The sequence below is a fragment of the Theropithecus gelada genome, chromosome 9 (assembly GCF_003255815.1).
Source record: "Theropithecus gelada isolate Dixy chromosome 9, Tgel_1.0, whole genome shotgun sequence".
Lineage (NCBI taxonomy): Eukaryota > Metazoa > Chordata > Mammalia > Primates > Cercopithecidae > Theropithecus > Theropithecus gelada.
In genome coordinates, this window is record NC_037677.1 from 34,135,684 (window position 1) to 34,149,119 (window position 13,436).

The 13,436-nt window shown below is 37.9% G+C and overlaps 1 protein-coding gene across 2 annotated transcripts in view; it reads left to right on the plus strand.

The window, feature by feature from the left end:
• Nucleotides 1–13,436, plus strand: part of ITGA8 (integrin subunit alpha 8) — a 198,488-nt gene that overhangs the window by 137,565 nt on the left and 47,487 nt on the right. For both annotated transcript variants that reach the window (XM_025396715.1, XM_025396716.1), the window contains 2 exons: nt 4,743–4,848; nt 8,000–8,158. In XM_025396715.1, coding sequence (XP_025252500.1) covers nt 4,743–4,848; nt 8,000–8,158 — 265 coding nt within the window. The remainder of the gene's footprint in view (nt 1–4,742; nt 4,849–7,999; nt 8,159–13,436) is intronic.

The following is a 13,436-nucleotide window of genomic DNA, read 5'->3' on the forward strand; positions in this document are numbered from 1 at the left end:
ATCTTTTCAAAGAATCCATTTTTTGTTTTATTAATTTTTCTTTGTTTTCTTTATTTTTTCTTTTCTTTTTTTCTATTTTATTGGTTTCAGTTTTTCTTGTTATCCTTTCTCATGCTTTCTTTGGATTTGACTTTCTCTCCCATTTCTAGTTCTTCTATGCAGAAATTTTATGTTTGACTGGAGACTTTTTTTGTATATAAGCATTCAGAGGTATAAATTTAGCAGCATACCAAAATGTTGATATGTTGGGTTTTTTGTTATAACTCAGCTTAAAATATTTTCTAGTTTTCTTTGTGACTCCTTCCTTAGTCATGAGTTGACTCACTGGAAGTGACTTGTTTGATTTACAGATATTTGGAGCTAATCTAGATGTTTTATTTTTGTTGACTTCTAATTTCATTCTCTTATCTCTCTCGATGAGAAAATTGCTATTTTTAAAAATCAGAGAAAAAAACGCAAGCATTATTTTTTACTATCTTATTTTTATATCTTTTCAAAGCTTATAATTAATGTATATGAACTTTTGTCTCCTTCTTTAGGCTTAGTGTTTCTTAGTTTTTCTAGCCAAAAATAAGTTGAAACTGTTTCTTAATTCCAAAACAAATTTAAAAATTGGGAAATATTTCTGTTTGTTAGGACATAACTAAATCCAAGACAACTAATGGCTGAATATAACTATCTTTATTCTCAATATCCATTTTATGAGATTAATATTTTCAATATTACTGTCATTACTTACAGTAAAAAAAAGAAGGAAATTTCTATTCACTTTTGCCAATAATCAAAACAGATCATTAAAGTTGGGTTTCTCATATGAATGTGGTTACTTTAATAGCTAGATTAATGTCCAACAATTGGCCACAGTTTATTCACTAAGACTGTGTTAAAATCCTTTTTAGCCATTTACATAGTGAAACTCTTTCCTGCAAATATGCAGCAAAACATTGGTTTCAATGTTTAATACATCAAAGAACAAACAGCTACTGTTTGAAAATCTTCCATGTTCTTTCCCGGAAATTTCTTTTTTTTTGGTCTGTGGTGTTTATTCTGATGTAATTTATCATGCTTTATTTTAAGCAGTTTTTTAATCTACTTTTTTTTATAATTAAAAAATAACAAAAATGGATTTATTTATTTGAGTAGGAAAAAATACTGAGAATTTTTCCATTTCTTTCAAAGCTAGATAACATCATCTTTAAGCAGATCTGTATGCATTTCGTGGTACAAAGGATCAGTTTAGCACATGTCTGTGAGAAGTAAACTTGGCCACAAGAGACAGCACCACATACACTGAGTTCATGAAGAGTAGTAAGATTGCAGATTTTGTAAAATAATCAAGATTGAATGGGTATGCACTAAGAGAGACCACAAACATGAACAACTGAGGTTTGCATAGGATACCGTCCACAGCAGGTAGGGTCAAGACTGTTCCATACAATACGTGGTAGTCTTTGCTATTTGGGAATGATAGGGTTTGAAAACAAGAATTTGAAACAGGATTCACAACACACTACCAAATCCTCAGATTTGAATTTCCTGATTGCGTATATACTTCAACTTACTGAAAACCTAATTCCTTTATTCCAGAGAAATGAAAACTTAAGTTCACACAAGAATCCATAAATAGGGAGGGGGGAGGGGTGGCATTGGGAGTTATATCTGATGTAAATGATGAGTTGATGGGTACTGACAAGTTGATGGGTGCAGCACACCAACATGGCACAAGTATACATATGTAACAAACCTGCACGTTGTGCATATGTACCTTAGAACTTAAAGTATAATTTTTTTTTAAAAAAAAGGCATCATAAGGAAAAAGAGATTAAGGAAGATGATGCTCAGGCTGCAAACCTAAAAAAAAAAAAAAAAAAAAAAAATCCATAAATAAATCTTTATAGCAGCTTTGTTAATAATGGCCAGAAACTGCAAACAGCCCAAATGTCCTTTGACGGGTTGATAGTTAAACAAATCATGGTACATCCATCCCATAGAATATCATTCAACAATAAACAGAAATGAACAATCGACAGAAGGACCTTTAGGGAAGTATGCAGAGTCAAAAAAGCCAATCCCAAAAGATTGCATCCTGTATGATTCCAATTATATAACATTCTTGAAATGACAGAATTATATAAACGAGGAATAGATTAGTGGTTGCCAAGAGATATGGAGGAGACAGGGACAGAGGGAAGTGGATGTTCCTGTAAAAGGGGGTCTTTGTGGTGATAGAAGTGTTCTTGACTATGTCAATAACAATATTCTGGTAGTGATATTACATACAATGTCACATTTTGGTTTTGCAAGCTGTTACAATTGGGGAAACTGCTAAATAGTACATGGAATCTCTCCATATTATTTCTTACAACTACATATGAATCTAGAATTATCTCAAAATAACGTTTAATTTTTTAAAAAAAACTAATTCCTTGCTTCTCCCAAAATGCATTTCTCATGTTTGTTGTTACCATTAACAGTACCCCAGTCTTCTTCCTATCTGAGGGTCTCACTGGGATAATGTTCTAGCTTCCATCTTAGGATGGAAGGGTATGCAGTGAGGGTTGTAAGATTACCACACTGGCTGTTCATCCTAGGCATATTACTTCAATATATTCTATGTTGCTTGCTTTCTTCCTTCTTTCTAAAAAATTCACTTTGAAAACCATGAACACTGATTTAGTTGAGATCTTTAGAGAACCATTCTTTACCATGGTTTCCCTGGATTTGAAGTAGTCTTCAGAGGGTAAATAACTGAGTTTTGTGACCCATGCTTTTTAAATGATTTTGATATGATGTTTCGATAGATTATGTGTTTCTTCATAGACTTCTATTTGATTTTTTGTTACAAAACTATGCCAGGAAGTTTAAGTCATCCTCACTAAATACCACTGCAGCTTAGGAGCCCCGATGGTGCATTTTATATTAGAAATAGAGTAGCTGATACTTAGGATCCGAGTTCTAGATCTCACCTGCAACTAACCCTCTACTTTCCTGTACAACAGTCTTCCTTTCATGTATAAAATGAAGGGTTTTGACGATATCATCTCCATAGTACTGGTCAAGATTCAAATACGTATAATTCTATGAACCTAGGGAATTTATAACCAGTCCTGTGGATTGATAACCATAAAAACAAAAGTTTTCAGAGAAAATGTGTTCAGCTTCTGTGCTGTGTTTGTTCTCTATGCAAAATAAATAAATAAATAAAAGTGTCCCTAGAACCTCACAATGGACAATGGATTGTGAACACAAACTCAACTCTCTGTTGCCAAGCTGAAAGCAAACTCCAGCTTTGGGTGGTGAGATTGTCAAGACAGGAATAGAAACCCAGGCTCTCTGGGCTTCTCTCTGATGAAAGGAGTCTGTCATGATTTAATCAAACCAAGTAAGAAAAGGGAACATAGCATAATGACAAACCAATATAAAGGTAGAAATGTTCGTGGTATCAGTCCAGCAAAGTTGTGCCCTGTTCTTCTTATTTAACATTGCACAGTAAGGACATATGCAAAGAGCTATGCAATTTAGCAACATTTCTGTGGGTTGTCTGTTTTTAAAATGTAGTCATTCCTAGAAAACAATGTAGTCAAATTAACTTTGACCAAAAGCATTTGAGATGTTTTCCAATCATTTGTGGTACACAAACCAAAGAGTTTATCATAATTTTCCAGATGAAGAAAGAGAGATATACAGAAATTAAATTACTTGCCCTAGGATCAGAATATAACCCAATAAATTTTGCTAACATTTGAAGTTGCCAGAGGCCATGTTAATTATTGGATACCTTCAAAAGGGCACTATGACATCTGATTGCCAAAAGAGATGTTTTCTGTTGAGGTTACTTTTAGTTGAAAGTCTAGGAATTCTTTTAAAGACACATTTTACCTAAAAACTGCTAGAAGACATTGGTTTGTTTTGAGGACTACCTTTCTTAAGATTTTGTAAAAATAACAACTTAGTTTGTAATCAGCTTTTTATATGAAATAATGTTATGTATTGTATGTCATTTATCCAATGCTCATTTTCTAGGTGTAAGTTGCAGGAAAAAAAATAATCATATGTCAAGTTAATATCCTACTTCCTTAATTACACCATTTAACTCTCTGTCTCTCTCTCACACTTGAGATATCTATAAGACCACTCTATAACTCAATCACACTTTATTTTGTTCTGGCTCTGGGCCTAGCTTTCCCGGGAAGCCAAAGAAATATAGGAAGGAGGAATGTACAATGACCACTTTTCCACTCTGATGACTTCAACCAGAAACTATATTTCCTCATAACTGGACATTTAACACAACACACAGCATCCTAGACTTTTTTAATCTGCAAAAAAGAGTCCCATTTCTTGATACGGCTTAAAGCAGGGATTAAATAACCGCCCCCCTGCCCACCACCCGCCCCAGCACACACACACACGTTCTCACATGTGAAATAGATGGATATATAGGTTTGGTTATTCATCTCAACTCAGGAACACTCTCCACTCTCTTCTTTAGTGCCAACGAGATGAGATGCTATAAAATAGTTGCCCTCTGGGCTGGAGAGCCTACAGTACCAGTTTCAGATCCTTCACCATGGCTGTAGTCATTCTACTGGATGTCACTTTCAATATTTTTCCCTGTAGGGAATATCTACTCAAATAAATTGAAAGCCACTTTCTTCTGCTTCTGTTAGTGTACTGTCCACTAGTAAAACATTCTTTACCTTGGCCACTGCCAACAATTAACAGGACATTTCATGTTGCAGAGTGTCACACCCTCCGCAGATTGTTCTACCCATTCATAACTGGGAACCAGAAGAGGAGCCTCACAAAGAGGAGGAGGTTGGACCATTGGTGGAACATATTTACGAGGTAGCCATTGTCTATGTGAAAGTTGTGTTAGGGCTTTATTCTTAAGCCCTGTGCAAATAAATTCTATGTAGCATGATGATGATGATTATTATTTTGAGACAGGGTCTTACTGTGTCTCCCAGGTTGGAGTACAGTGGTTCAGTCACAGCTCACTGCAGCCTCAACCTTCTGGGCTCAAGCAATCCTCCCATCTCAGCTTTCTGAGTAGCTGGGACTACAGGTGGACACCACCACACCTGGCTCATTTTTGTATTTTTTTCTAGAGACGGGGTTTCGCCATGTTGCCCAGGCTAGTCTCGAACTCCTGAGCTCCAGCGATCCACCCACCTGAGCCCCTCACAGTGCTAGGACTACAGTAGATAGCATTTTAAAAGACATCAGTCCAAGTTCTAAGCTGTATATACTGCCTAGCTTTGTGCTGTGATGCTATCATACTGCAGTGGGGTGTAGTGGGGTGTTCTATTGATTAATCCTGGATATAATCACTTGTTCCTTAGTATGAGAGCCATTGCATGGTGAAAACACCTTATCTTGTTATTGTTGTTGTCATTGTTGTTTTTAATTATTTCCGTTTTTAAAATATTTGGACAACCTAGACATAAAAATGGCTAGCTTCCTAGACATTACTTCATTTTTTCCTATATTTCAGATATCCTTAAAACCCACCCATCTTTTAAACTGAACGTCGCCAACTAGAAGGTACTAGACAGAAAATATTAAGAACTATTCACTATTGTGCTAATAGATAGATAGATAGATAGATAGATAGATAGATAGATAGATAGATAAATATAGAGAGAGATATATAGATATAAAACCAGCCGGGTGTGGTGGCTCATGCCTGTACTCCGAGCACTTTGGGAGGCCAAGGTAGGTGGATCATGAGGTCAAGAGATCAAGATCATCCTGGCCAACATGGTGAAACCCTATCTCTACTAAAAATACAAAAATTAACTGGGCATGGTGGCGTAAGCCTGTAGTCCCAGCTACTCGAGAGGCTGAGGGAGGAGAATTGCTTGACCCCAGGAGGCAGAGGTTGCAGTCAGCCGAGATCGTGCCACTGCACTCTAGCCTGGGAACAGAGTGAGACTATGTCTCTAAAATAAAATAAAATAAAATAAAATAAAATAAAATAAAAGCATATAAAATATATGAGATGGGAATATGGTACATAGATAAAAATAATTTTACTTTTCATCCAAAGAACCCAAATTGGAAATGAATATATTCTGAGATTTTAAATAGTTAATTGATTAGTAAAATATTTTCCAGAAGTGAACCAGTGATGCATAAAAAGGAGTTGATGTTCTTTTCCCATTTCAGGCACTAAGTTGTGAACAGGGAGAGGATCTGCTGACCCATCACCTGAAACATTTAAACTTTTTTTCAGTTAGAAGCCAACACAGATGGCTGGGCACAGTGGTTCCAGCCTGTAATCCCAGCACTTTGGGAGGCTGAGGTAGGAGAAGCACTTGAGGCCAGAAGCTCAAGACCAGCCTGGCCAACATAGCAAGGCCCCATCTCTAAAAATAATAATAAAAAATAACATAAATAATTTTCTAAAAAGAAACCAACATATAGCAAAGGGTTACTTTAGTAGTTGTTAAGGTTTTTGTTTGGTATTGCTCTGTTTTTTTGTTTTTTGTTTTTTTAAATAAAGTCAATGCTAGCAGTAAAGAGTAGTTATTCCTATTTGTTTTCAAGGAACCAGGCATGGAATTTTGGTAAAACCATGTTCCAAGGCATTCCGTTTGAGGTTCCTTCTCGACTAATGCCTTCTGTTCCTTTCCTATGTAACTCATGCCTCTAATCTAGTAATTCTGACTATGACTTTCATCTCAAGCTACAAGGGACATGAATAACATCCTCTAAGATTAACAATAAAGCCTTTTCAAAAGTGATGAACTGTTTACAAACGTGGGGAAGACGCTTCAACTCCTGGCAGCATCAGCATGAAACCCTCCGTCATCCTCCCAACCTGTGGCCCAGATTCAGGAGTCTTGTCCAAAGCTGGATCAAAGCTTTGCCTTAAGCTCTTTTGATAGCAAAAGGATAACACAGTCTCCAAGGCCACTCTGATTAAGAACCTCACTGGAAAAAAGAAAAAGGAAAAAAGCTGTCAAATAATAAAGTTGTGTGTGCTGGTTTCTGCTCAAGAATGGTGAAGCTTTAAAGTATGAAAATATATTCAGACTCAGTCATTCTCAGGGCAGTTCTGCTTCAAATCTTAGCATAAATGTGGATCATAAAAGTTTAGGGTAGTTACTGGTAGTGCTAAAAGCAATCATCAAATATTCCGTACATTGCTAATCCCATGACTCAAAATATACTATATCAACAGTTGCCAAACTTATTTGATAAGATGAATTAAATAGGTCATCGAATAAGCAAAAGCAATTATCCATTGTTTTATAGATCACTATAATTTTCAGAACTGAGAAACAAAGAAAAAGACAGAAGAAAATCCCTGCTGACTTTAAAAAAACTGTAATAAATGTAAATGCACTCGGTGTTTTGGGCAAACAATTTTGTGTCCTCCAAGTACAGGATTCACGTGTTAAAAAACGTTCATCTCTTTATGAGATGTGGCCTTTCTTGCCTTGATATTTGCTGATGGAAACGGAAGGAGCTCAGCTTTGAAACGTGCACTTGAAATGAACTGTGGTGATCATGGACCCGCCTTGGCTCTTAATGGATGGACATTCTTCCAGAGGGTGAAAGAGAGTGCATTACATATGGTTGCAATTGACAGTCAGTAGTCAAGAAAGCGGAGGCAGATTTCAATGTAAAGAGAGAATCACTAAGTTTTGAAGGCATATAATCAAAATTAAAATGTCTAGCACTACGATTAAATTAACATAAATTTAAAGCCAGCATCACAGTTATCAGACGAGGGTAGTATGGTCTTCACTGAGGAAATCCACTCTTAGAGCTTCACAGATTGAAGAGTTTTCTCTAAACACCAGCCCACGATGCTTTCAGAGTGCTTCTTGCCATTTCGACTCTGAATTTCTTAATTTTCCATAGTCATAGTCCAGATGAGTTAAAACCAATAATACATGCTTTTTAAAATGGGTCTAGAGTATATGGAGTTTGATTTCATCTCTCTGCCTTCTGCTGTGTCATTAGATAACATGCCACTTGTTTACAGCTGCACAATATTGGACCAAGTACCATCAGTGACACCATCCTGGAGGTGGGCTGGCCTTTCTCTGCCCGGGATGAATTTCTTCTCTACATTTTCCATATTCAAACTCTGGGACCTCTGCAGTGCCAAACAAATCCTAATATCAATCCACAGGATATAAAGGTAGGAGTCTGGTCTAATCAGTGGTTTTGCTGATTTTATTTTTATGGTATAGAAAAAATACAAACTGGGCTTGTTTAAAAAAGAACAGTGAAATCATTTTAAGTTGCTTCAATGATCATTGATCAGACCTTTTCATTTTATAGTTAAAACACCAAGCTTAATTTAAAGTATTACTCCTAAAAAACTTAAATTTCTTTTAGTTTTATTGCTCATGGTGACTTGTCATTTATTTCACCCATTTTAATAGGCACCTTTTATTTTTGGCTCAATTAGCAGCACACCAAAATCATAAATAGACATGTCGTGTCTGGGAGAATTAGTATAAAAATACTATTTTTAAAGTCTTTTTGGTCTATTGCCAAATTTCGTAAGGGTCTTTGCCAAAAGAGGCTCTTCCAGCTGCAGCCCATAGCAAGTGGTGAACTGTGATAATTTGCCAAGAGCCATGAGAACTCCCAGAATGGAATGTTCTGGGCCCTATTCTTTAATTGAAGTTTAAAGCCTAGAGCAGTGCTTTTCAAACTTCCTCTGAATCACCTGGCTGTCTGTTAAAATGCAGGGGCTGGGGTTGGACCTCAGATTCTGCCTCTCTGCAAGCTCCCACCTCCTGTACCTGATGCCAGTCTGTGGGCCCGACTTTGATTAACAAGGAGCAAGGAGCTGATCCCATTCAGATTAACATCCAAATTTGGCTTTCATGTTTTTCTGGGAAAGAAAGAAATTAATTAGCATAAGCCCTTGAAAATGCCACATTTGTATAAAGAAAAACAAAAGACAACAACCTCTTGTAGTCAGATATTGTCCTTAGGAGAGAACTTCATGTAAGAACGAATGTTCTCCTAGTAGCTACCAGGACACGGTGTCTCTATTAAAAATGGCGCAGCACAGGCTTCACGGAATACCAACGCCACCAGCCAGGACACAGCAGGTCTGCCCCTACCTCGGCCAGTGGCACTGGGTCATTGCTCATTCTGAAAGGCATTCTTTTTCAACCCAACATGCCTTCTATTCAAAGGGAAGACTAAAGGGGGTTCATTAGTAAAGGACTTACGAGACAACAGCCTCCTTTATGTGAAAATAATACATAAGGCGACTTGTATTACACAAGATTCTTTAAAATACTTCCTTCCTGGCATTTTTTTTTCTCATTTCCTCTCTGCTCTTCATTGAGATGATTTAAAATTCTTTAAAGGACAGCAGCTTATTGTAAAATAACATCTGCAAATGCAAATGTATAACATTTAAATAATTAACACTTTTACATATCCTGCACTGCATTTAACATGTACTTTCAGTCATAGATTCCTTGAGCACATGATTCTGCAGAGACCTCTAACTCTTTTTGAATGTAATGTTTAGTTTATATCTGACACTGTTTATATATGTTTGTATATATTAAGTAACTGGTTTAATGTATACCATGTTGGTTGTGAGTTATTTGTTTTTTTGTGGCATACTGTGACTGGGATAGTACTAATAGATGACTTGTCTTAAATGTTGACAGATTCTTGCAAACCAAGCCATAGTATATACTAAGCACCTGGCGTTCCCTACTCCCCACTTATTCTTTTTTTTTTTTTTTTTTTTCTTTGAGACGGAGTTTTGCTCTTGTTGCCCAAGCTGGAGTACAATGGCGCCATCTCGGCTCATTGCAACGTCCGCCTCCTGTGTTCAAGCAATTCTCCTGCCTCAGCCTCCCGAGTAACTGGGATTACAGGCATGTACCACCACGCCTGACTAATTTTTTGTATTTTTAGTAGAAACGCGGTTTCACCATGTTGGCCAGGCTGGTCTCAAACTCCTGACCTCAGGTGATCCGCCCGCCTCAGCCTCCCAAAGTGCTGGGATTACAGTTGTGAGGCACCGCACCTGGCCCCCACTTATTCTTTAATGTATAGGCTTGGACTAAAATTCTGTCTGAGGCTAATAAATTCTGTCTGAGGCTAATAATTTCTAAAATGCAATTCAATTATTTTCCTAAAACTTTCAATCTGTGGAAATTGAATATAAGATTTAAATACAATTTAAAGTAATATCTCCCTTAAATAACTAATCATAGCAATTTGTGAATTTTTGAAATTCTAAATTCATAGAGAAGTTGAAATGTTACTGCTTTCAGGTTCTCAAAGTACTTTCACCTACACTTAATAAATGCTCCAGAAAGTCTAAGGGAGCTTTTATTAATAGACATTAAAAAACAGATAAGAGAGTTTATATTAGTGGCTATAAATAATTGAGAGCACTGGAAATTATTCTCTTATGATGCTAAATAATTTTTTGGTGAAGTTGCTATTAACTTACTTGGCAATTTAATTTTTCCTAGAGAATGCAAAGATCGTCTTTTCTTGATGTGACTTGGACTTCAGTGAAAAACAAATAATCTCTTCCCCATTGTTGTCTTCAACAGAATAGACCTGAGAAATTTTTAATTTTAATAATCATTTTAGATTCAAATTAGCATGAAAATGAATTGCTGTTAAAAAAACAAAAAATTGTGCCATAGCCAGGCACAGTGATGTGTGTCTGTAGCTACTCAGAAGGTTGAGGTGGGAGGATCACGTAAGGCCAGGAGTTGGAGGTCAGCCTGGGCAACATCGCAAGACTCCATCTCTTTAAAAAAATTGTAGAGTTAGTTTTATTTTCAGTAAGAAGCAGACAGAGGATGGGCTTACAAAAAGGAACAGGGAGGCGGCAGAAATAACATCTGTCAAGGCAAGAATTCAATTCCAGTATCCAATCTTACTTACCGGGGAAGTGAACTGAGGTTCAATTCCTGATTATTTGGTTCTACGGTTTCTTTATAAGAAGAGTGATATAGGAGCAAGTGTCTCATAAAACAGCTGCATCTGTGAGTAGTACATGTCTACAAGTGCTTCTCCCTTTCTGAAGATGGTCCAGTCCCCACTGCACTAGCCCCCAAAATGTTGCAGGCCACCGTGGACCTGTAAGAGAGGAGCTCTCTCCCCAGCTTTCTCAAGCTGAGGGATTGGCCATTTCCTTCCTATGTTTTCCTCTTTAATCATTCCACTGATTTCCTTTCAGCAAAATCCCTTTCCCTTGTGTTCGGATACACTTTGTAGTCAACATCCCCCTTCCTTATGTGTTCTTAAGTTGCCCACTTCCCACTGGAAAAATGCTCTCTTCTTCATTACCTCTCCCTGATCCCTCACAGATCTCTAGGGAAACTTGCGAAAAACAAGCCAAACTTCCTAAGAAACATTTTAGAGGTCACACACTACAGGGATCCATTGCCACTAACTCTACAGCCTTCAGAACTTCCCAGATACGCCCTGAGAATCCCTATAAGCTCCCACATACTTCCTAATTTCTCTCAATTAAATCGATTTCCACCTAAATATCAGTGTTTAATGTAATGTACTTAACAAATGGATTTTCTTCTATTTTTTAAATTACTCATATGGCAGCAGTCCTGGACATTGTTATTTTTCTTACAAACACATACTTTGACGGCATCAAAGCCCCATTGAGGATTAAGTTGGGGTTTTGTGGACTGGCTTGAGAACTGAAACACCATTTAAAATATCATTTCTAAAGAGAAATGCATTCTGAATGCCAAACATCTAGCCTAAAACCTTCTGAAATACAACCAGTCTATAACCCGGATATGCACTGCAAATACAACATATCCCTGAAAGTCTTCACACGTAAGTCTCGGCATGTGATAAGACCCAAACGAGGTTCAGGTTTTTTTCACAGTGGAAACTGGTTACAGTTTGGTTATCCCAGCAAGTTACCCTAATGTCCCCAAAGTCAGTAGGAGACATTGACGGCTTTTGTAAGCTACCACTGGGATCATCCCGTAACCTGTAGCTGCTTTAAAAAATAGTGGTGAAAAGTTCTCACCCACAACCATCTCACTTGTTGTCCAAACACAGAGCATTAGCAACTAAATTGGGGTGGGGCAGGGGCAACCACACACAAATGCTTCTAGAGTTCTTATTCTGAATATTTGTCTTGGACCAGGCACATGGCTCGTGCCTATGATCCCAACTCTTTGGGAGGCTGAAGTGGGAGGATCACTTGAGGCCAGGAGTTTAAGAGCAGCCTGGACAATGTAGCAAGACCCCATTTCTACAAAAAATAAAAATAAATTAGCCAGGCATGATGACACATGCCTATAGTCCCTGGAGTCCCAGCTGCTCAGGGGGCTGAGGAAGAAGAATTACTTGAGCCCGGAAGTTGGAGGCTGCAGTGAGCTATGATCACACTACCGTACTCCAGCTTGGGCAACAGTATGACATCCTGCCTCTAAACAAATAAATAAATAAATACTTGCCTCATATCAGGATTTATGGGATTCACTCAGCTTGGTGTGTCCACACTTTCGAACCTTAGGGCATAAGGGAAGGTAGAATCAGGGATAGGCAACAGGGCGGGGGGCTGGAGGGGATCAGGAAAGGCTGGGTGAGCTGCACAACTGGGGTTTCCCCTGTGAGTTGGCCCCAGGGCCCAGCTGAGGTCAGCGTAGGGGCATGGAAGTACCTTGGGGACGTCCCTTCCCACTTTCTCTTTTGCCTCCCAATGACAATGTCTCTGCCTTTGAGTTTCTGTTTCTCCGTTGATAGTTTCTGCTTCACAAGGTTCCGTTGGTGTTTTCTGTAAACTTAGGGGCATAAGCAGATGCCTGGGAAGGGTCTCCCTCCAGGCTTCAGGGTCTAGGTCAGAGATAGAGGATTTTAACACGGCACTTTATTCACATCGTACCATCTACAACTTTTTGAAATGTTCAACGGTCTGCAGCATCCAAAGCAATCCATTAGAGCTAATTTTTTCCAGATCTTTCTTGGAAGAAAATTTTAAGAGTTGAGTCAAGTATTTCTCAACTAATCTAAAGCCAGTACAATAATTATTTCAAACTATCAATTTTCTTATTTGATGGGCTTTATCCTAGGGTTTGGAGAGTCCTGCACACAGACTGTGATCTTTAGATAAGATGAGGTTGAAAAAGTAAAACCTATTGAGGAGCCAAAAGTTTCATAACGAGTAAAGGATTCTTCTTTTTCTTTCTTTCTTTTTTTTTTGAGATGGGGTCTGACTCTGTCAGTCAGTCTGGAGTTCAGAGGCGAAATCTCAGCTCACTGCAACCTCTGCCCCTGAGTTCAAGTGATTCTCCTGCCTCAAACTCCTGAGTAGCTGGGATTGGCACCCACCACCATACCTGGCTACTTTTTGTATTTTTAGTAAAGATAGGTTTTCACCATGTTGGCCAGGCTGGTCTCGAACTCTTGACCTCAGGTGATCCGCCCTCCTCAGCCTG